The 25,064-nt window shown below is 40.2% G+C and overlaps 1 protein-coding gene across 1 annotated transcript in view; it reads right to left on the bottom strand.

The window, feature by feature from the left end:
* Positions 1-25,064, bottom strand: part of Prex2 (phosphatidylinositol-3,4,5-trisphosphate dependent Rac exchange factor 2) — a 307,700-nt gene that overhangs the window by 23,816 nt on the left and 258,820 nt on the right. The window contains exons 36-37 of the mRNA XM_028864566.2: positions 9,563-9,629; positions 9,138-9,328 (exon numbers count right to left, since the gene is read on the bottom strand). Coding sequence (XP_028720399.1) covers positions 9,138-9,328; positions 9,563-9,629 — 258 coding nt within the window. The remainder of the gene's footprint in view (positions 1-9,137; positions 9,329-9,562; positions 9,630-25,064) is intronic.

Below are 25,064 nucleotides of genomic sequence, written 5' to 3'. Positions count from 1 at the left end.
TGCAGCTCTTTTTTTTTTTTTTTTTTTTTTTTTTTTTTTACCTTTCTCCTTGCTTTCATTACCTTATACTGAGGAAAACTGTACACCTAGGGGCAGAAGCAGTATGTTAAACCCAGATCAATCCCTAAGTGACTGCAGTGGTTCGCCACAGTCCGAGCTGCTGCAAAGTTAATATGCAAAGACCAGATGCTGACCTACTGAGCTTTCTCACCCCATTTACCCTCAGAAATGCTTCTGTGGCAAACGAAAAGCTCTATAAAATTACTGCAAGCCAATGGGGATTTCAGAAACCCAGTACCTATGTAACAGAACCCCCTTTCTTAATGAAGCACACAAACACATTTTTGTGTGGAAAAAAAAAATCCCAAACTAATTCAAATGAGACAACCTCTGGGTATCTATGGAGATTTTCAACATCATCTCTTGACCCTTGTCAAACAGACAGTCCCGGTGAAATCTTCCGGTGATGTCTAGATTTGATCATCAGAGAGCTGAAAAGTTAATGGATCAGCAGAGACAGGGCAGGCAGAGCACAGCCTGTGACAAACAAGGAACAGAGTGCAGGAGTGATGAGCAGGAGCTGGGGACAGATCCTGACAGCAGAGCTAAATTGAATACTGCACTCTAGCTTCTACTCTGTCTTAAGGCCCAAAATCAACGGAGTCTAAGGGGGCTTCTTTCCAGCATCGCACAGGGAATTAACCATGAAATCCCCATTAAAGATGTGATACCTTCTATTACAACTTCCAACAGAGACTCCTGAAGTTCTCTGTGCTGGCTTCTTTTTTGTTTTGTTTTGTTTTCAAGACGAGGTTTCTCTGTGCAGCCCTGGGTGTCCTGAAACTCACTCTGTAGACCAGGCTGGTATTCAACTCAGAGATTTGCCTGCCTCTGCCTCCTGGGTGCTGAGATTAAAGGCATGTTTCACCACCAACCATGGGCTGCTACATTGTATACTTCCAGGCCTGGATTCTCTCTCACACCCATGCATTTCATCTCTGTTTTGCTTTTGAGGTTTGACTGAATACACTGGCTATCTATCCTAGGTAGCTACAGTTCTTCAGTACCACCTTCTGGTCCTGTGTTCTTTAATTTGCCATCTCACTCCTGTCCTTATTCTCCATAGGTTTCCTGATGCCATCAATATGTAAGGAAGCATCTAGCTACGGTTCTTTAGCATGGAGCCGCAGTTGACTTCACCCTAAGTCCATCTAAGTTATTAAATAGGCCTTGGTTGCTGTGGATCCACATCGTTGGTGGCTTGTGCTGTGTTTGTGTCTCAGGTGTCTTAACCAACGGGTGCATGTAGGTGAGGCAGGTGGAGTACCAGGAGCATCAGCAAGCTTATGTATCTACAGGTGACCTGTCTTCTTGCCATAGCTCCTCCCAGGGACAGGTGATTAATCTTTTCTTCCCAGGCCTTCTCCTGGACTAGCTCTGTCTTGTTCCTAACAGAAAATGTTTTAACCTAGCTCAATATATATATTGGGCCTTCTCTCTCTCTTTTCTAATCAGTTCCATCTCTGTTTTACAATAGCCTGTAACTCACCTGATACTTTCAGTCCTTGTTAATTGTGACTCTATCACAGGACATGGAAAATCAGCGTGTAACAAGTTAATTCAGGATCCTCTGTCCAACTCCCTAAAAAGGTATGTCTCTCTCCCTGTGGATATCCTGACTCTGCATCCTTCCAAGGTGGTCAGAGTCATTATCGCCCCTGTGGTGGGCAATTTGGGATGTCAGCCAGACTGAATTATGAGTGGATGTCAGCTGGACTGAATTATGGGTGCCAGGAATCTAGAAAAGCTGCCACTTATTTTGAGTCATTGCATTCATTCTTCACAGTCACAGGGCCTACCTCTCTTTGCTGAAATGCCTAGGTGTTCTGGTCTTTGACTGACATGGCTGGGTTGCTCCCGCTGTTGCTGTGAGGATTCTGGGGGACACTAGCATCTGTGGCGGTGTAGTGGGGAAGATTTAACTAACTGGCTCCAGTTCCAGAAGATCAAGAAGGCAAAATCCCCTTTCTCCTGAGAGCTGAGATGCCTCTCTACTACCTTTGTATGTCAGAATTGCAGGCCCACCCATCTTTAGACTCCAGAGCTCACATTGGAATGTTGGACATTTCATAGTTACTTAGACTTTCCTATTTTAATGATGAAAATAGTTATGTAAAAATACTCATTTTATACATACTGAAGTTAAGGCCTGTTTGACCAACAATCACACACATCCTGATGTCACAACTAGACCCTTCCAATAAGATGTCACTCTCAGAAGCCTGGAGTTATTAACTTTTGTTTACATCTAAATTTAAGAAAATAATGGGCATTTCAAAATCAAATAATGTCATGCATTAATTTGTCAAGATTTGTATCAAGTAAAGGCAATCTAGGTATTAAGACAATGGCATCACTTGTAGATGTCAACACAACTATAAGGAAAACAACTGCTACCTTGATCCCTTATTTTTTATGAAAGAATGAATCTGCAATCATGTTTGAAGTATCTAATTTCCTCTATTACTTTAAGAGGATACATACAACTGTATTATTTATCTAGTTACCAGATCAGCAGAAATCTCTGTGCTTCTTTGCTTACTGGAAAATTCTATAATATTTAAATTACTTCTTAGGATGAAAACTCATGTGAAGTGTCCTGCCTGGCCTGTGGTCAGCACAAATCTCTCTCACCTGCTGGTCCCACAGCCGCATGGACCCAAGTAAACACATGGAGGTTTATATTATTTACAAACTGTATGGCCATTAGCTCAAGCTTATTACTGACTAGCTCTTACACTTAAATTAACCCATAATTCTTATCTATGTTTAGCCATGTGGCTTGGTACCTTTTCTCAGTTCTGCCTTGTCATCTTGCTTCCTCTGTGTCCGGCAAGAGACTCCTAACTCAGCCTTCCTCTTCCCAGAATTTTCCTTGTCTGCTTATCCTGCCTGTAATTCCTGGCTACTGGCCAATAAGTATTTTATTTATCAACCAATCAGAGAAACACACATGCACAGCATACAGAGCTACATCACCCATCACTCATGAGACGAACTGATACCTGAGTTATGAAAAGGCAACATTACCAATCTTTTACTGGTACACTGTCTTTTAGAACCTCTTTATCGAACAATATAGATTAGAGACTTGTAAAGTTTCTTCTTCTCCCTAAGAACGAATGCTTCATTTAACCATCTTTTAGTGATTTAAAATTAAAATATCTTCCTGAATCTTGCTATTACTCTCTTAAAGTATTTTCTGCACAAAATATAAATGGATACATTTGAAACTTTTATTTGCTTATGGAGGTATTCATTATTTTTTTTGTCCCACACATGGACTTTTACCTCCATATGGAAACCCCAGAGTGGACTGTGTCCTCTGACATATTTTATATCTTTATGAGTTAGAACAGATAAAGCTTTGCTGTCTGCCTCTTGGGACTCTATGATTACCTAAGTCAGGTTACCTTGAATGTTCTACTTTCAAAGCATCTACATGACCTAATCTGAGCCCATTTGTCAATTTGTCCTTTGATGTCATGTTAATGACAGAATAAAATATACTAAGAAAGAGTCCTTCACAAGCTCAAAGCTGTTGTTGCAAATGTAAGTTGAAGTTGCCTGGGAAAGACTGTTGTAACTTTATCACAATATTGTTTATCTTTATTTGAAATGAAAACTATTCCATGGGAGGCATTGCTAATACTGGTTTCTTTGGAGTTGTTTTTATATTTCACCTTCTGGATTTTATTTCCTTAACAAATGCTGTAGTCATACTTTGGGCCCTGTACCATGATTACATCATTGGACTTCTGTTGGTAAGTATAAGCAGGGGATGACCCTGGGATTCAAACCAACTCTTAGAATGTTAAACAGGAAAATACATCTCAACTTCCTAATAAGCTACTGATAAAAGTATTTTGGAAATGAATCCTTTTAAACTTGATTCCTAAAACTTTGTGTGTGTGTGTGTGTGTGTGTGTGTGTGTGTGTGTGTATTCTACAACTAATAGTGAAAATAACCAGATGCTAGTTATATGTGCAGAAAGAGGTTCATCAGTTTTTATGGTGATATTTGTTTGTGCTTTCACAAATAAACCTTGCCTAAAGATCAGAGTCCAGAGCTAGATACAGAGGCCAGGCAGTGGTGGCACACACCTTTAATCCCAGCACTTGCATGGAAGAAACAGGAAGTAATATGACTGGGCTGAGAGAGGAAATGATAAGGTGGGATGGAGACAGGAGCTTGGCCTTTCAGGCTGAGGATTCAGTAGAGGTAAGAAGTCTTTATAGTGGCTGGCTGCTTGGCTGCTCTGATCTTCCATCAATTACACCAATATCTGGCTCCACATTTTTATTATTAAGACCAAACAGGATTTGTGCTGCACGTATTATGTGTTTTAACAACAACAACCAGCTGGCCCTAACATGCTCATGGGCAGTTCTTCACAAGGAGAATCATAGTGCAGCTGGAGCTGGGAGCTGGGAAGCCTCAACACAGTAAGGCTTAGCTGACAACTTCCACTGATGAAAGGCCAGGTATATTAGCTAAGAATGAAGGGTCTGATTCTTCAAGAAATTCAATCTCACCAGAAATCATGAAGACAAAAGTAGTTCCTTTATACAGAAAAATTTCATTAGACACATCCCAGGCTAGTTAAGTCCTTAGCCCTGTACTAAAATCACTTGCCATTTGCTGGCACAGCCACACCAAGACTCTGATATCATGGATCACTCACCACTAAAAATCAGATCAAGATGAGTACACAGACAAGTCCCTAAAGAGGTACACTATGATCCCAGATGCCTTGCCTTCACCAGACATTTTTCAAACATCTTGTGACCTTCAGGATGCTCTCTACTCATGGGTTCCCAGAGTCTGATGAAGCAGATACTAATACAGTGGAAGAGAAAAAGCACCTTTGGAGTAAGAGACATATCTGGGGCTTTGTAATGCTTGCAAGGTACTGATTTATATTTGTTAAAGGGGAAATGGTGGCTGTTAAGCAGGGGTGGGAATAAGGAGCCCAAACAAATTAAAAAACCACTCTAAATGGAAGGATGCTGCAATAGGAGATGAAAGGAACATTTAGATCTCAGTTGCAGTCGCAAGCTCGTTGATTGCCTGTAACAAATAACTGGCGTGGGTACAAAACAGAACTTGAAAAGCCACAAAGCTGATTCAATACCATTAAAAGGTTCCATTTGGGAAAACAAAAATAACTTCATCTACAAGGCAGGTAACAACACAGTATAAGTAGCATGTGTCTCTGTAGGAAAGGAAATGCATAAGACAGCCAATACTTTAATGTGTTAGCAAAGAAATATTAATTAGAGCACTACAGAAATATAATTGTACCTCTGTAAAGAAACGAATGTCAAGGTGAGGAGAGACAAGGTAAGCCACACTACTTGTTGTGTTATACTGAGAGTAATTCTATCTGGAGATTAAACTATAATGTATTAACCAAAAAGCTTTAAGTTCTATGACACAGTAATTCTAACTAGAGGATGTTTCTATTTTAACTTAAGAGATAGACACATGTAGAAGGCTACCTCTGTGCCAGTATTATGTGCAATGGCAGAAAAAAGAGACTCATCATTAAACAAGAAATTAATAAGTGATGGGAGACTCATGAGTTGCAACATTAAATAGTACATAGACAGGTGATGGAAAAACATGTCTTTTATGCTGCTATAACAGAATACATTTGAAAACAAATTTAATTCTTAAAATTGAGGCTGAAGATGAAGTCCAAGGCTGAGGAGCCTCCATCTGGTGCATGCCTTCTGGCTGCATGGTCTCCTACTAAAGGTAGATGGGCAAGAAACCAAAGGGGTCAAACTTACCGTAAAAACCCATCCCAGTGAACTCACCCACTTCCCACAGGACACAACCAGCTCTTACTAAAACAGTTTATGTACTAATAAAGCAATGTGTAAATGTGTAGTACTTGACAGAAATAATGAGAAAATTCAACATTGAAAGGGTGGACATGTGAAGCAAAAATTCTATACAATGTCCATTACTAAATCACCTGTAATTGTATTTATACTTTCTAAAAGGCAAGCCCTCACCTTAAAGAGAGCCCACCCTGGTTCCCTGGCTCTATGCAATGACAGTGGAAAGCTCACATATCAGTAAGAGGCAGAGCAGAGCATCAAAGGATAAGGAATAACACCCTGTGAAAAAATTCAGTAAAGACAAGGCCAGGCTAAGTGCTATGAGATTTTCACAATTCATCTAAATTCCATTCTCCTAATTGTGCATATGCATTATTAACTATATAGATGGTATGTTAATGTGCATTAAGCCTGCCTCTTCTTCTAAGACCCATATTCTTGCTCCTAATAATATTCAGACACTCCCTTTACCCAATAAATAAGAATTTAGTAAGTAATTCAAGTGGATACTGTATAGTTTGGTTATTTCTCCCTTTTATCTTAAAAATAAATGTTAAAAATATCCTCTATAACATTTGATTAACGTTGAATCTGTCCTCTCTGTGGGAACCTGACTGCAAACTTCCTTGTTTAATGTTTCCTGCAGGTGTGGATCTGCTTGGCTTCCTCTCTAGCTGCCTGAATTAGAATTACTAAAGGATTATTTTAGGAACAGCCTTCTGTGAAAATTTGAATTCCAATGTAAATTGGCACATATTTTATCTTCCTAAAAAAAAAATCTAAGCAAGTCTCTCATGGAAAAAAAAGTAACATTTATATAGAAGTCCCATGTTATTCTGTATATTATAAAAATAAAACATAATTTTCAAATAGTTTTAGATTTAAATTCAGCATCTGTCAACAGTTTAGTAAATATCTTCTGAAGCAAATTACCCAAACCATTATTGATTTTTAATTGTAAAAATGGAGAAAATCATTAAATTTTTTTAACGCTACTTATGATTCTAATATAAGAATCAACGAAGACTGAAATTGTGAAACAGCTGTGTCATGTTGGCCTTGGGCTCATACAACACTATCAAACTCTAAAACTGTTCATGGAATGTCTGTGGAAGTGATCTGGACATTTGCTCATGATTGCTAGCATTAAATGGCAGATTGAATTCAGTGAACTCACACAGAGGTTAAGAGTACACATTTCTAGATGCAAAGTTCCAAGTGTCTGTCTGCTTGTTCTAGGCCTCTGGTAACTCTGATCATGAACTAGGGAAGGCAAGAGCACAGAAAGTCAAGGTGATTCCGTTTTGTTGGGTCCACTGTGGACTTTTTGCCGCTCTTTAAACCTATCAGGCATACTCCTGACAGAGGATTCTTGTTCTGTCTCTCCTGATGACTGGAAGGCTCTATCTCTGAGACAAGTGAGTGAATGAATCACTCTTCTTTTCTGATAGGCGAATGAGATCTGCCTAGCCCTCAGCAGGCATTCCCTTCTCTTATGCTGACTCCTTCTACTACTCTGACTTCCATTCTTTGGTGTTAATCCCCCTGTAACACAATGTATTTGTTTTCTTTATCATTGTTTTCTTTATCCTCCATTTCCCACAATGCAATGTACACTATATGCAAGTGGGACCTTTGTTTCTTCAATACAGTAAGTCCAGCAGTATAGACACCTAATCAGTGCTCAGTGAACACAGATAGGTTGAACAATCAATGAATGGAATGGGAACAGCCTGAGTGAACAGGAAGTTATCAGAAAAATTATTTCTCTGCTAGTAAAAACATTATGCAATATGCCTTAAGAAATTATCTCACTGGGCAGTGGTGGTACACACCTTTAATCCCAGCACTCAGGAGGTAGAGCCAGGCATATCTCTGTGAGTTCGAGACCAGCCCAGTCTACAGAGCAAGAGCCAGGTAAGGCACCAAAACTACACAGAGAAACCCTGTCTAGAAAAAGTGAAAAAAAAGAAAGGAAAGGAAAAAGAAAGAGAGAGGGGGGGGAAGGAAGGAAGGAAGGAAGGAAGGAAGGAAGGAAGGAAGGAAGGAAGGAAGGAAGGAAGAATTTCAAACATAAGATCGTGCTATACTGGGTTTCAAAACTACACCTTGGTGATATCCCATCAAAATGAAATGATACAGACTACAGAGGCTGCTGCCTTGAATGGCATTTCTCCCTTTCTATAACTCTATAATCCCAATCCAAACATCACCTCCATGGAATGGTCCAGACCTAACACTCTGAAATCAATTGCCCTCTGAATCCTATTCATTAGTTTTGGATTTCCTAAGTTATATTTTTCTTGCATGGTAGATTTTGTTGTATTTTCATCCTTGCTAAAAATATTATTAATTTTATTAACTGTTATATTGCCCCTATTTGTTATTCATGCTTGCCTTCAACATGAACACCCTCACTGTATGTTGTTACACAGCTACAATACTTTGCATGGACTAAATACCAAACAAATGTGAATAAATAAGGAACCATGACCTTCAAAGTCTAAATGACCTAATACTAAGAAAGTATATCCTGTGACACAGTTGAGCTCCCTATTCAGATTAAAGGGACAACTAAAGTTCTACCTTATTACTTCCATCTCTAAGGCTTCACTTCCACAATAAAATGAGAAGAGAGGAGCAAGTGACCATGAAGTGGGACTTGAGTTGGGATGCTCACTCCCATTGGAGGTTGAGTCTGAAGCACCTGCCTTGGCTGCCCCAGAAAACACAGTGGGCAAGACTTAGCACGAAGAGCGTATCATATCATGTGAGCTCCTGGACCGTCACTTTGCTGACCATGGGAGGAAGGCAGTGGCAACCCCAAGGAACATAGGTCTCATGACACTCTGGCTCTATGAATGTGAGTAACTGGAGAACAGAATATCCGTTAAGCACCCTGAGAAAAGTGGTGTTGAGCAATTTGAGTTCAATTCCAACAAAGGAAATTCCTACAATGAATAAGAAAGATATATGTTTTGTACCTAAAATACTAATATGGTGATATAAACATGAGAGGAATATACATCTAAACTACCCTGGTATAAATGGAAGATTACACTAATTTGGTTTGTCTACAGTTACTAAAACCACAATAAACCAACCCAGAAAACATCTCAAATTGTACCCCAAACACATCTGAGTCCTTTGAACCTTTCTAGTTTTAATTCAGCCACATTAAATATGAGACAAGAAAAAACCCCAACAGGTCGGAGACGTTCACATACCGGTGCACACCACTGCTGCACATGATGATGTGACAGGCTCCCAGCCTGTCGCACAGCTCCGAGGAAACAGACAGCAGTCCAACTCCAGAGGCGCTGCAGGGTGTGTTCACACAGGCGGCGATGCGTTTGGATCTGATGAACGAGGTGATCAGCCGGTAAAGCTCATCTAGAGCATTGAGAGGCCTCATGAGCTAAAAGGAAGTGACAAACAGAAGGCACCACTTTTAGACGTCCTTTTAGGTGACATGCAATTCAGCTGTCCCCGCTTTTAGATCCCCTATCTGAAATTCCACCTTAGGATGGAGGCAGCACATCGGGACTGCAAATCTCCATAACCAGGCAGCGCTCCCGAGGGGCGGCAGAAAGACCAAGAGGCAGCAGGTGAACAAGACTGCAGCAATAAGGGCAGTCATTGTGTTTGTTACCTTATCTATGTAGGCAGCTTTGGATGTGGCATTTGGTGGTGAGTTTGACTTGTCCAAGTAGAATGCCCTGAAAGAGTCCAAAGAAAATCATGTATTGTTAGAAAACAAAGAACATAAAATGCATTAAGATGTTTGATTTCCAAGAACTTCTGCTGAGAGATCAGTGAATGAGCAAGGCCTGGACGACCGATGGGGTTGGTCAGGCTATGCAAAGGCAATGGTTACTCGTTTAAAAAAACAAACAAACAGACAAAGCTGTCAGGACGGCTCACAGGAGAAAAATTACTTCCAGAAACTGTCCTCTGACTTCCACATCCAGGCTGTGGTCCACGGGCACTCTGTCCCCACAGTGCTATTTTCTTTTTTTTTTTTTTTTGGTTTTTCGAGACAGGGTTTCTCTGTGTAGCTTTGCGCCTTTCCTGGAACTCACTTGGTAGCCCAGGCTGGCCTCGAACTCACAGAGATCCGCCTGGCTCTGCCTCCCGAGTGCTGGGATGCTATTTTCATAATTAGCAGTGGCCTTGTTTGTTGTCTGCTTTTCAAAATAAAGCACCAGGGATCAATGAGGATTTACAAACTAGATCAGGAAAGATAAATCTAAGAACAACTTCCAAAATGACAATTACATTCTTATTGAGAATTAGTTTCCTCCTTCCTAGAATACCGATTGAGCGTCTCTTTTAAAGAGGTTGCATATAATTAATTCAGTACCAAAAAGTTGGTTACTGTTTGCTAGAATTCAGTCTGTCCTCCTGAGATTTATTTCCAGGTGCCACCTATAGTGAGTAGCATGAGCAAATATACTTCCATGAATGTGGGAGCCCGTTTTCGGGTTCCTCGTGGCTTTACCCAGCATGTCCGCATAGAGGATGATTAGGACCACGGGCCTGAGTGCAGGTGTCTGAGATGGTCTGCACTTGGCTGTGCTGGGGGAGGAGGTCTTTTGCTCCACCCCTTGGCGTCTCTATAAATACCCTGGGGCAGAGACAGTCAGAGCCCTTTGGAAAAAAGGTTCCAGGCCCTCTTGAGGCTACCTTTTATTTTCTATCTGTTTATCTCCACAAGAGTCTCCACAATAAATCCTTCTATCTAATATTTCCTGCTGCTCACACTCAATGAAAACTCTGGGGAGCTGTGGGGTTGGTGAGTAAACGCCCCACACATGAATACCGGAATGACTCAACACAAGGCAGTGTTTGGTCCCAGTGGATAGATTACAGTGACATGATCCACACATACCCCTCAGATGCCAGGAAGATGGCTCCCATTGAGCTAATGAATCGGTTTGCATGGCCACTACTAGATCAAGAGCAAAATCAAAGGCACCATTTAAACTTTCCTCTAGACTTCCTGAGAAGTTGAGAGCCATAATCCAAAAAGCTCCCCAAGAAAAAGAAAATAAATCTTGGATCCTGTGAGGGGGAAACAACAACAACAAAAACAAAACAAACAAACATGTAGTGGAGCTGAGCTGGGGAAAAAGAACCAGCAAGGAGGCAAGAAGGGCTAGACTGGATAGGTGGGGCCTGGTAAGAAGTTGGGAGCCACTGAATGGAGGTGACCATGCACTTGAGTCAGTGCCAGAAACTGACCTGGCTGTTTCATCAGCTTCTCCTTATGGCCCACACTTCAGGAGTTGGAAGTTGAATATGTCTTTCATTTCAAACCCATGAGGCCATATTTAGTATAATATGAAAACGCACATACACACCACCACGCTCTAACAAACTGTGGCACTTTGCCTGTTGTTTCACCTTTTATATAAATAAAATATCCCGAAGACGGTCAAAGCCATCCTCCTGAGCACATCCTCCTCTGTTCTCCTGCTTGTGCCGATGACGGTCCCTTCCCTAGAACACGCACCTTCTGGGCTAAGCTGACAAGTATGGCTGCCACACTAAGGTCATCACACTACCGGCTGCCGCCAGAGGTGCCAAAGACCAGGTGTTCGCACTTTCCACATCCACGTTTACGGACTTTCAACCTCTGGCTTTTAGTGTGAATTTGTATATATTTGATGACCAGTTGTTTCTTCTCACTTGTCTGCTCCCATTTCTTACTTTTGTGTAGTAGGACACTTCTTTGTAAAAAGCCATTAGCTGTTCCTTTTTTGTTTGTTTTTCAAGACATGGTTTCTCTGTGTAGCTCTGGTTGTCCTGGATCTCGCTCTGTAGATCATGCTGGGCTTAAACTCACAATGATTCGCCTGCCTCTGCCTCCTGAGTGCTGGGATTAACGGTGTACGCCACCACTGCCTGGCCAATACCTATTACTTTTTACACAGAGTTAAATTTGATGGCTTAAAGTTTCATTTTTAACCCCACACATTTCCTATCCTACCTCCTTGAGAGCATTTAATCTTAAAAACTGCTTATTCGATTCATATTTTCATTCACTGCCTTTCAGCTCATACCATGCCATAAAATTTTAGAATCTGTTTCAACGGTATTTCCTCACCAACATGGCTTTCAGTTTAAGATCTGGAGAGACAGATTTTTGCTGAGAGCCAAGGTGCCTTTTTCACTGGATCTCTGTTCTGTACTTTAACCACTAGTGTTTAGGTACACATTTACTTTTATAGGTATACATTTACTTATTTGTATAGATCCAGGTAGGACCTTAGATTGGACTTTTCCTTGTGAGGAATTTCATTTTCGTATCTTAAATAATTGAAGTTATCACCCATTCCAGTTTTCTTTCCACCAATATTTCTAATTTCTTGGCACCCCCATTAGACACAGTCACACCTTCTCAAGTGTTCTAGCCTTCTCCTTCCACAACCCCCCCAAATCCCCCCACACCCTTTTCTTTTAGCATTTATCTGTACTGAAGTTTAGGTGGTTTCCTCAGTAGTAACTTCCAAGTGTATACTTTTGCCCCTCTGTCACATCTATAACTGGTCCTTCATTACAAATTTTACTCTGATGACTTCCTTTCTATTTTCAAGATGACTACTTATTCTTATTTTACTTTTGTCATGAAAAGGTTAGACCCCCCCCCCAAACACCCCCAATATCTCTTCCCTAGGTGGCTACAGACATGTCTTTGCTTATTACTGTAATATTAGCCCCTGTAACAGGGTCATCTTAATAAATAATTTCAAGTATACAATAATTGGGTAATTAACATTTCTGTTCGAGGATTTTTTGCCTTTATAGCTGACGCTCCCTTTGTCATACTTTCAGAATCCCAGATATATTTTTTCTAGGCTGCTTTAATGCATTAATGTTTCTAGAATAGTGGTTCTCAACCTGTGGGTTGTGACCTTTTTGGGGTCATATATGAGATATCCCACATATTTACATTATTATTCATAACAGTAGCTAAATTATAGTTATAAAGTAGCAATAAAATGATTTTATGGTTGAAGGTCACCACAGCATGAGGAACTATGTTAAAAAGTCACAGCATTAGGAAGGTTGAGAACCAACATTCTAGGACATATTTATTTTCAGTGGCCAGTTTTCTGGCTGTATTTCTTAGAGTCAGGATTTTTCAAAACCTATGGAATGAAATGTACTTTTACTTGAAGTGAGAAAATTTTAAATTCAGTTTTTTTTTTGTATTTTTATATAACTAAATTATTAACCCTATTATGCTACTTTTTAAAATAATTCCAAAGTCATTTTGTGCCGAGAATCACATTTCTGTCTCCTTTACTCAGAGGTTTGGGTATTACATCTTACAGACGAGTTAGATTAGCCGTCCCAGCAGTCCCAGTGAGTGACTGGTTCAGTTCCCAGTTTAGTGGCTCTACTTGCTTCCTTCAGATCGCCTTCAGATCGAGCACCACCCGAGTGACAGTCTCAGACAGGGTGGGCAGCAGTCTTTTGTCCTTCACTGAAAAGCAGACCTGTTTTCTAGTTCTGATTCAATCAAGGAAACTGGCTCTGGACTTCCACACAGTAGAGCTTACCAGTGACTTTCTATTGTCCTGCAAAAGCTGCCCCCGCCCTCCCTCTCTGCAAGCTCCAGAGCCCATCAGGTCAGAGGTAGAGCCTTTAACTCATTATTTACATTTCAGGTTCAATTGTGGCCACAGAAACAGATAATATTTTGACATCAGCTTTGACTTACACATTTTCTGTCCTCACAATTGACCTAGGAAAGCTGCTGCAGAGTCAGACCCCCTCCCTGACCAAGAATGTTTCTCCTCCAGTGGGCCTGGGTGCAAAGTGCAATGTGGTGAAGAAAAGTACCAAAGCTCAAGGGGAGACTACTTAGCCTCTCAGGGCCCCAGTGCCATCATTATGCAGGTTGCACAATGTTGGCATGTGAAGTGCACAGTTTTATGACATGCAAATAGGACTTGTCCAATAGACAATAGTGGCCACAAGTGCACACAGTGGTCAGAATTTTTTAGGAATGTTTTAGTCATATGAAAGGATAGACTTGGACAAGCAAGATCACTCAGCAGGTAAAAGTCCTTGCCAGGCAAGCCTGACTATGTGAGTTCAGTTCCCAGAACTCATATGAAGATGGACAGAGAGAATAGACTCCACAAAGTTATCCTCTGAACTCCACGTGTGTGCTATTATATGTGCATTCACACACACAAACAGATCTATCTCTGTCCCTCTCCCTCTCCCTCTCCCTCCCCCTCCCCCTCCCCCCCCTCTCTCTCATACACACACACACACACACACACACACACAATTAAAAAATGTTACAACGCGTTTGCTTTAGAGGATAAATTAGGGGCTAAAGAGAGAGCTCAGCAGTTAAGAGCATGCAGCTTTTGCAGAGGACTCAAGTTTGGTTCCTAGCACCCATGTCTAGCAGCTTGTACCTTCCTGTATCTCCAGCTCCAGGGGATCCCAGAACCTCTTCTGGCTTCCTCATGTACCTGCATTCATGTGCACATACTCACACATATACACTCATAATTGAAAAGAAAATGAAATCTTTTTTAAAAAGATAAAATTAAGACCAAAGATATTCTGCTTTTCTTGGGGTCACCTAAAAATAGTTTGCAGTTATTTTATTTATTATTTAAACTATTATGTTAAAAATAAAATTAAGTTATGGATTTGAAATACAGATAATTCCCTGATCACTACACAAATAAAGGTTTAGGGTTAAAAAGAAAAGAACTGTTTTTAGGTTAAAGAAGAGAAGTCTGTCCTCTAAATGGCTTGCCAAGTGCATTGACTGTAGAAAGTTCCCGGCTCCTACATCTCGAGTATGTCAGCTAGGAGAATGTACACTATCAGAGCAGTCCACAAACGGTCAGTGGCATCTAAGGAGACCAACCTTGGGGAAAGACGCCAGTGCCACGGCTGCCCTCTTCCATCTTCCCAAGAGAGTGTTCTCTTTTAACAAACAAACAGAAACCACTCTGGTTGGGTTGTAATCCAGTGGCAGAATATTTGCCGACCCTGGCATGCACAATGCAAGTTTGGCTTCAATCCCCAGTACCATAAGAAAAAAGGAAAAAGTTATCATTGATTCAGCTTCTTGAGATCAGGTTAGGTCATGATGGTCTAAATCTGCTAAGTTCACTTAGGAGTGACTTTACAAAAATCTCCAAATATCAGTGCAGCAAAATATTTAAAGCAACAACTCATATCTGATGAAGTTCTGGAGAAATAACTTATAGATTGAAAATGCAGCCCACATCAAATAATACCATTTAGAAACCTTACTAACTGTTATACAGCAGAATTGGCAAAGAAAATCAGCTAACGTTAAAACTTCACCACTCAAAACATTCTTACAAGATAAAAGTCACTACAGAGTCAGAGCTAAATACTTGACTCATGAAGATATGTGCCTGCACTTAACACTTTCTAACCCACAATGGAAGGAAAATGAATAATTATGAAGACTCCTTAATGCATGTCTATGGAAGATAATCAACAACTATTATTAACTAGTATTAACAATATATTCATTGTAAAATACACATATTCCCTGAAGAGGTCCAAAGAAAATCACCAGGAACTACTTAGCTACTTCAATATTCCTCTAGGCACAGTCAATAAATTTGAAAACTCAGTTACTTGTGAGGATGAAAGTTTAAACTTGAGGTAGAAACTAATGTTAGGAATTCTTTATCAGATAAACTGTTGTTCAGCCCTATTTAACAGGTAGTCAGTGAATTTCAGTATCATTCAGAATATGATAAACCATGGATGGAAAACAATTTCCTAATGCACTATCCTTAATTATAAAAGTCATGCAATGCCTCTTAATCAAATTTTATGGAGAAAGTTAATGGTAAAATTGGATTAATGCCAAAGCTGATGTCATTTATGATGCTTCTAAGGTGAGTAAGAATGAAGTCATGGTCCTGGGTCTGAATATAAAACAATCTTATTAAGACCATCCTGAAAGTGTTGATGCTAGTTTGGAAAGGCTGACCATTGAGCTCTCTTTCCTGCTGGTCCATGTCAGTTTTCACTATCACAATTTTCTAAAATGAGCATATTTTGGTATAATCCTTGTGTTCAAGCCTCTGAGAATGAAATACCAGTAAAAGAGGTGAAGTGGTAATAAATTTCAACAAATATTTGAACTTAAGTTGACTTATTTTCGTACGTGCATGTGTGTGTGTGTGTGTGTGTGTGTGAAATAACTACAATAAAAGTAAACTTGGCAGAGTCTGCCTACCATTGTCAAGAAGACAAGTATAGGTGTGTTTGCAATAAAAATAAAGGCAGACTATAAGAGATAAGTTCAAAGACTTAGTGGATGAATAGGAGGATGGTCCCAGGAATAGGATTTAAGAGTTGGCTGTGGATAGGATTATGTCAGGTCACAATTGTAAGTAGCATTTTAAGAGGAAGCTTCACCAAGAATAACATAATAGGCACAGGGGGAGACAGCCAATATGCCTAAAGAGTGGGTTCAATTAATGGTAGAGGAGAGGACATATGGAAAGCTGGCCAGATTCGTGTTCTTTTTTTTTTTTTCTTTTTCTTTTTCTTTCTCTCTTTTTTTTTTTTTTTTTTTTTTTTTTTTTTGAGCTGAGGACCTAACCCACAACCTTGTGCTTGCTAGGCAAGCGCTCTACCACTGAGCTAAATCCCCAACCGTCAGGTCCATGTTCTAAGGAAATGAAATGTCACACTAAAGACATTGTCAATACTCTATTAAGGAGTGCAGAGGTCTCAAAAGAGAGGTTCAGCTATCAGCTCTGGTAAGAATGGGAAGAAACACGTGACTTCTAACGTGGAAATTTAGAGCTGCAAGGGATCCTAGAAATGATAAGGATCACTCAGCACTATAAGAAGACCTTAGGGATGAGGTAGGGAACTAATGTTTACCATAGGAGAAAGAAAACAAGTATGGACACATTGATTAGTTCATGCAATCACCCCCGCTAAGCACTAATTTAAACATTACAATATTGCACTCTCAACTGGGTAAAAAGTCCAGATCCTAGCACAGCAAGATCAAGCTGTGCCCCAGAGATGAACATTTCTTTTCCCACAAAGGGAGACAATGTAACTCCTTGGTTAAAAAGAGTTAAAGAAGTTGATTTAGACTTGAGAGACACATAGAAGTTAGCTCAATGACAAAAGTGACATCTTCTCATCTGGCTAACCAACTCTTTTTTTTTTTTTTTCCTGAGCATGGAGAAGAGCCAGTTTCTAAGAGAGATGTCAAAGGCACAAGCATCTCTAGTGTTTTATCACGAAGTGGAAGGGCACTCTCCAGGCAAGACCTCTGCTGTATTCTGGCTTTTTCTCCAGATCAGTATTCATGAAATCACCACTCTATTTATATATTTATAATCATGTGCAAGATTCTTCATTTGGTCTGACATATATAAACTGCTACTGTATCTTATTTGAAAATATTCTAAATTGTAGCAAGTTGCTTTTGTGCATTTTACAAGTATTTTGACTTACAGCAATTATTCTTTATTTCAAAAAGAACTGGAAAGCCATTTGGTCAATTACGGGGATCATCTATACATATGGTTAGATGTGTTACTATTACAGTTGAGTACAGGTATGACTGGATGTCTGGTATTATTGTTAAATTGCACATGATGGACTGCCATTGCACTTAAATTATGGAAAATAATTTTCTATCTTATTAAAAGGCACTGGATACTGTACAAATAAAAGTGACTCATGTTCAACCTCTCGCCACAGATGTTTAAAGGACACAAACTGAGTGGCAAAGCCTGGGAGTGATAATTTGTTCTCGAATCTCACCAGCCTTTTCCCATGACCTTAAACACAGTCTGGGCATCACTGAAAGCAGTACTTACAATCAGATGAAGAGAAATTCTGATTGTGAGACAATCTTGCGTTTGCCTAGGTCCCCTTCGCCTGTCATAGTGAGTTCTACAGTTAGAATTGCTGTGGAACTGTCAATGACTAATTGGCAGCTTCAGTTAGACTTACACACTGTAAATTCAGCTGCTAGAACGTTAACAAGACAGACCATGTGCATGACCACAGAGAAGTGTGCCATAGCATGTGGGTAGATAGCACTTTTATGACTGGTCACATTGGTCATGGACAAGGACCTCACTGCTCCCCATTTCTTTCCTTCCCAAATCCCGCGGGGAGCTGATGCGGTCAGCCTCCTTCCTCCACTTCCCAAACACGCCTTTACTGACTCTTGCTCTCCATTCATCAATCTGCAAGGGGGACAAATTCTCCTTGGGTCTACATATTTACATAATGCTATGGACAGCATCTGCTGTTGAAATCCTCCTGGAGGTTGTTGCCAAGGCAGTGCCATGCTCCAACATTACGGAAAAGAATCTGTGGAAGAGGAAAATATGAAGCAAATGTCTACTCTAAGGAAGCTGTTCTCAATAAGGAAGTTTAATGGTATCATGTCACACAAAATGGCTCATTTTATCCAAGAAAGCATTCAATTGAGTAGTATTTCAACTTTAAGTATCATTCTAGCTCATTTAATAATTATGTTGAATAAACTATGTAAGATAGCATAACACCTTATTTTCAAGAAATAACTCTGTAAGGTTTAGAATCGTAGAAGTTTTTTGTTTTTCCAAATATTAAATTGGTGCCAATTCTTTCTGGGTACCCAAGTTAGATGGGGTCGAATCTGTCTTCAAGATGACCTCTGGAGTACACAGATTCCGTTTCATTGCTTTCAAAATCACTTAACCATCTTCAGGACCCAAAGGTTGACATGCAGCCAAGCATTACCCCAGCATCCCATCTGCTCAGCACACTAACTTGCTCAGGTCCCATGTGTCATCTGTGCACAGGTCACTTCTTTCTTGAGCACCGCTCTCTTTGGTAGGACTTTCCTCTCCTTCCTTTCCTCTGACAAAATCCTGCTAGTCCCAGGAAGCCCAGCTCAAACAATACACTTGACCTAACTCCACGATATTGAGTTGCACACACTCCTTTGCCTATGATGAACAACGCAGTCTGAGTGTGCAAACACCCTTTGACATGCTTACTAGACTTCATGTTGAGACAGGGTCTTATACTCAGGCTGTCCTGGACCTTACTATGGAGCCCAAGTAGCCTCAAAATTATGCCAATCCTCCTGATTCCACCTTCTCAGTGTAGATTTAGGTGTAAGCCATCCCACTAACCTCTATTTTACTCTGGAATCCCATCATCTAAGGCAGTTCTTGACAATGCTGTGCATTTCATACTGAGCTGATTTTTATATCTCGAGAGCTAGAAATAATTGCGGAGTTATCATACCATAACAACTAAATATACACGTGACCTAGCAGAGGAAAATATTATATTTATGCATATTTGCAAAAGTTTTTTGGCATACAGGAAGAATTCTTAAGCTTATAATAAGCATTAAGTTACAGTTGAATCAGCACTCAAAATAACACATTAAGAAAAGCAATTACCAGTTACCAGAACTTAAAATGAGAATGAGGACATCTGACAATCTCTCCATCAGTGAATGACAACTGAAACAAACAATAAAAATTCTCAGGGTGCCTGACACCCTGGCAGAGGTACAAGTTTACTTTTTATTTCTTTCATAAGAAAGAAATGATACAGCAAAACTCTTGTTTACTTCTAAGGAAGAGACCAAAAACCACAAGTCTGCTATTACACTGAGATTCTAGGCATCTCATTCTTGGCTTGTATAACTCCACACTAGGCCTCATCAACCAGCAAGATTGATCAGAGGATAAAGGAGCTTGCCACCTAGCTTGAGGACCTACGTTAGATCCCTGGTACCCACAAACTGTCCTCTGACTTCTAGGTATACACTTTCATGCATGTGCTAAAGCACACACACATATACAGTAATTACATAAGTGTAATAAAAACTTCAAAAGTCAATTTCCCATTATCTGGTAAAATTCAGGCTGTACAATACAGTATCCGAGGGACAAAATGTCACCAGATGATGGCTGTCATTATTCTCTCTTCGGCATCATGCCTTCTGGCTTTCCTTAGACTTGGAGACTCTTTACTGCCCCAGAAGCCCAAAAATCTATCAACTTAAATCCCAGTAGTGTTCCTCTTAGGCATTGTCCACATCATCGCTACATCATTCCTCTTCCTGGGAAGGCAAGTGGTCAATGTATTTTATTGGAGCAAATAAATGAATAATTTTCCAACTTTTCTGTTAAATGACACCATTTCCAAGAATCTTTCAATTAAGATTCTTTCTCAACAAGTACTGAAAAATTGTCCCTCTTGAATGGTGACTGTTGGTCAAGAAAAAACAAAACAAAACAAACAAACAAACAAAAAAAATACACCAAGCATAACACCTGTTTTTAGTCACAAGATGTGCATGCACATATACAATTTGTCTTATGATCTGTGCTCACACAAGTAAAAACAAACAAACAACAACAAAAGACAATGACCTTGCTGGCAAAGCAACCCAGGTCTGCCCCACCTTAAACTTCCAATACCTTTACTTAAAATCATCATCATCATCATCATCTTCAGCAGCAGCAGCAGCAGCAGCAGGAACTTGCCACTATCGCCTAAGTGTGTAACAGTCAGAAGTGAACTTCATAAAAAACTGCAGACCTCCTCTTCCCAGAGAAAAGCAGGGTAGTTAATACCGTTGGAATTATAGGCATCAGACATGGGGAAGATGCCTCCAAAAGAATTTAGGGAGAGAATACATCAAGAGAAATATGCAAGTAGCCAACGTCCCATGTGACCCCCTTTCACAACTCGATTCCTTAGAGGAACAGGGATCAAATGTCAGTCTGGAAGTAGGCATTAGAACTGCTGTGTGGAAGGACAGAGAGACATATGTTCACCTCCTAGAAAGCTAGCTGCTCAGGAAGTGTACATAAGGGGAGCAAAAATAAATCCAGGAGAAAATAAAAATCAGTAGCGGCTCAAAAGGAACCACCTCACATGATAACAAGCCCTTTCCATTAATAATTGCAAGACTGGCCAAGTTTATGCTGACTGAAAACAAACTGACCACACCCCTTGCAGACTGTCCACTCACCCCCCATTTCTTCCAATCAAAACTTCTCCCAAGAAAACCAACTTGCCAGTCCTGGTCCCAGGCCTTCACCCTTGCTCCTGTCAACTGGGGACAGCACTCCTGGCCTCTCTCTGTTAAAACCATTCTTCCCCACTGACACTGAAGGCTTTGCATTTGCCAACTCAAGTGGACAGTTTCCAGAAATTACTTCCTGGTTCTTTTGTAAATGACACCCCTCCATCTTCAAAGTCTTACTTTTATCACATTAAACTGGAGCCTTGTTGGCTGCATATTTTCCTTGCTACCTCCTCCTTGGCATTCTCTTCATCCCTAACACCAAAACACCTGTGTTAGGGGGCGTTCTGTGCCTAGTGTCACTATTCTAGGTCACCTTCAATTCCTCACATTACCTAGACATTTCTAAACATCATACTATGGATTCCATTATCTGTTCATGATATGTAATTCATAAGGCAGGAAGAGTGTCAGTGCTTAGAATTACAAAGTAAAAAGACAGTCTTAACCTGCAGAAAACTAACTGCACTCAGGGAAGAAAAATGAATAGGTAATCACAATCCTACTTAGGAAGCAGAAGTAAACGGATCAGAAATTCAGTGTCATCCTTGGCTACACAGCGAGTTCAGAACCAGCCTGAAATACATGAAACACTGTCTCCAAAACAAATAAATAAAAACAAAAATAAGAATTTGAAAAATAATGCAACTATTTACACTGCTTTACTTTGTCTCAGCATCCAAAACTTCCAAAGCCTTTACTTCTCTTAGTGAATTGGAATGTCTTAGTGCAGAGGGTCACTCCAAGCTGAGGTGTGAGTTGTCTACATTAGGGCCACATCACAGTAAGGGACATAGTAAGACTAGGTTCTTTTGGTTGTGCAAGTTTCTGAATCTGCTGACTTAGATGTTTATTCACAATAGCTAAATTAAGAATCTAACCTACATGTTTGTCAACAGAAGAAATGAGTAGAGAATCGTGCCATGCACACAATAGAAATTATTTAACCACGGGGAAGAACGAAGTTACATTACTTGCAGAAAAATGGATGCAGCTGGAAATAATTAATCTTATTAAAGCAAATTACATCAGTCTCAGGCAAAAAGCGTGTTTTTCCCTCATTTGTGGGTCCTAGATTTTCCATAGAAACATATTACATGAAACTAGAAGTAAACCGTCCAGGGGAGCAGGCAAGGAGGACTAACAGGACTGGGGAGAAGAGACAGGGATGGGTATATTCAGCATAAATTATGTACTTGCTTGACAATATCTGTGTGTAATCCAGTACCACGCACAGTGAAAGAAACAGAGCGGACTAGTTTGAGAACTATAAGGCAAAAGTATGTAATATTTAACTAGAAACAAATTTTCTTTCATTTAAAAATTGCCTTCTTTACAATTAGTGTGTGTGTGTGTGTGTGTGTGTGTGTATGTTATACGCACACACATGAATATGTGCGTATGTGCCCATTACATGCATGCAGAGACCAGACAAGAATATATGGTGTTGTCTATTGTTCTCTGTCTTATTTTTTGAGACATCCTCCCTCACTGAACCTAAGTTTGTCTTTCTAGTTAGTACAAGGGGTCAGAAAGCTCCTAGAACTCACTTTCTCTGCCTTTCCAGAGCATTTCCATGCCTGGCTTTCAGGTGGGTGCTGGAGTCTTGCTTCTGCTTCACAGCAGACAATCTTACCCACTGAGCCATCTCCCCAGCCATAGGCAGAATTTTAATGTTGTTGCACCCACATTCTTAACTAAATTAAAAAATAAAATGGTTATTCTCTCTGTAACCTGGCAGTAACTCTACTAGACATTTGCTAGGTAAATGTGTCTTTTGAAACCTCTTCTTCTCTTCCTGTGAATGCATTTCTGAAATTGTTTTTCAGAGCCAGCCTGTAAACCATGCTGTCATTCCAACTTAATGAGATGTGTTATCAGTAGGAAGCAAGTCCATTCTCATATGCTGTTATTATATATGAGATTCTCACCAAAGCATGTATAAAGAAGTTGAGAGTGGGGATTTATTATTTCATTCTTAAACTTTATTTTGGTTGACTAAAGTGATTTTAATGACAATTATTTAACTGCTACAGAATCTGGTAGCATTGAAGAAGCTACAGAATCTGGTAGTATTCCCACCTTGTGGCTCTACACAACATAAAATATGCTTACAAGTCTCCAGAAATGTTGCTCATGGTCAATTTGGATAACTGGCCTTCCTGTCTTTGGGCTAAATTCAGGACCAGGAAAGCAAGGTCTGCCCATCCTTCCAGATCATGTTTCAGGATCACCTCTACCCCTGTGTAGCTTGCTGGGGTACTAACAGGTGCAGTATCTGTGTTTATATCTCAGGATTATGGCTGTGGACAGGCAAGGCTCCTTCTAGCCTACTTTGTATGTTCTTTCATACAGGTTCATTCTTTCTTAGTGGGCAGTGAGGTCAGTTACCCCAGAGCCAAGCAACTCAGAGAATCTCTAGGCATTATTTTTTTTTCTCCAATTACCTTGCTCTGTATGAAACCTATTTTCAGACAAAAATCTCTAGGATCAGCTCTTCTGCATGCTAGGCAAGTTCTGAAGACTGATCATACTTCTTCTCAGCTAATAGGATAGCCTATAAATCATAATTAGCTCCAACAGACAGAATGGGAAACAGAATTGTAGGCATTAAAAACTTGCCCCAAGTAATGTGGCTACTCAGGGGGTCTAGTTAGGGGACTGAGCTCCAGGTATAGCAGACTCCAATGAAGACATGCCCGAGCAGATGTGCAGCATCACTCCTTTCCATATATATATTGTTTACCTCTGTCCCTCTCACTGGGACCCGACTGACATTCAATCAATTAGGCAGCCTTCCATTTTGTTTTTCTCACATGGCTCATAAGAAATACAGTAAATGTCCTATTATATCTACTGAAAACACTCTTCTGTAAGAACAGTAAAGACTTTGCTCATCTCTTTCCCACCGAATATTCAGAATGCATATAGTTGATTTTTTTAAATTGTTATTTCTGTGTTTGAATGTTTTGCCTACCAGTGTGTCTGTGTACCATGTGCATGCAGTGTCCTCAGGGGAAGAAAGAGGGTGTCAGATCCTCTGGGACTAGAGTTACAAGGTGATGTGGGCCACTATGTGGGTCCTGGGAATTGAAACTGCATCCTCTGCAAGAGCAGCCCATACTCTTAACTGCTAAGCCATCTCTCCAGTTCCTGGATGTGTCAACTTTTATGTCTGTGCAACTGATGTCAAAAGTAGATGAAGTTTAAAATCTATACAAATGAAAGCACACCCAAGAGGTTCAGAAATGTTACACAAATTTATAAAATAAGCTACATGTGGTGATATTTTATTTGTGCTTTAATAAATAAAGTTTGCCTGGAGATCAGAGGAAAAAGGCCAGCCATTATAAGTAATCAAAGAAGTCAGGCAGGGGTAGCACTCACCCTTAATCCTATCACTTAGCAGGCAGGATCTCTGTGTGTTTAAGACCACACTTGGGAACAAAGCCAAGCGTGGTGACACATGCCTTTAATCCCAGTACCAACCATAGAGGTCTGGAGGTCTGTACAGACAGAAAGAAAGAGACAGAGCTGTGGTGGTATTCTAATTGTACTGAAATGTGATTTTGATTGTATGTTAATAAATAAAGTTGTCCGGGGGTCAGAGCTATTAGAGCCATAGACAGAGTGTGGCGGTGGTGGCACACACCTTTAATCCCATAGATCTCTATGTGTTCAGGGATACAGCCAGCATTGGAGACATATGCCTTTAAGACCTAGGGGGCTGTACATTCAGACAGTGATGAGGCAGTCATGTGTTTGGGTTTACAACCAATGAGAAGGCAGAACAACATACTATAAAAAAAAAAAAAAAAAAAAAAAAAAAAAAACGAACAGACGGGATATAGCTCTCTTTCGGGAAGTTGGGACACCGCAGGCGGAAGGGTGAGATTTTAGCTCTGAGCTCTGACCTCTCGGCTTTCTCTTTTACATTGTTTCTGTGTTTCTTATTTAATAAGACTGTTGATTACATCAACATCTGGCGCCCAACGTGACAAGAATCCATTAAAAACCGCTTGGCTTGGCGGCAGGTCTGCTTACCCGC

This window comes from Peromyscus leucopus, chromosome 5 (genome assembly GCF_004664715.2).
Source record: "Peromyscus leucopus breed LL Stock chromosome 5, UCI_PerLeu_2.1, whole genome shotgun sequence".
Taxonomy (NCBI): domain Eukaryota; kingdom Metazoa; phylum Chordata; class Mammalia; order Rodentia; family Cricetidae; genus Peromyscus; species Peromyscus leucopus.
The sequence above is the reverse complement of the archived record's forward strand: the minus strand, read 5'-3'. Positions and strand labels throughout refer to the sequence as shown.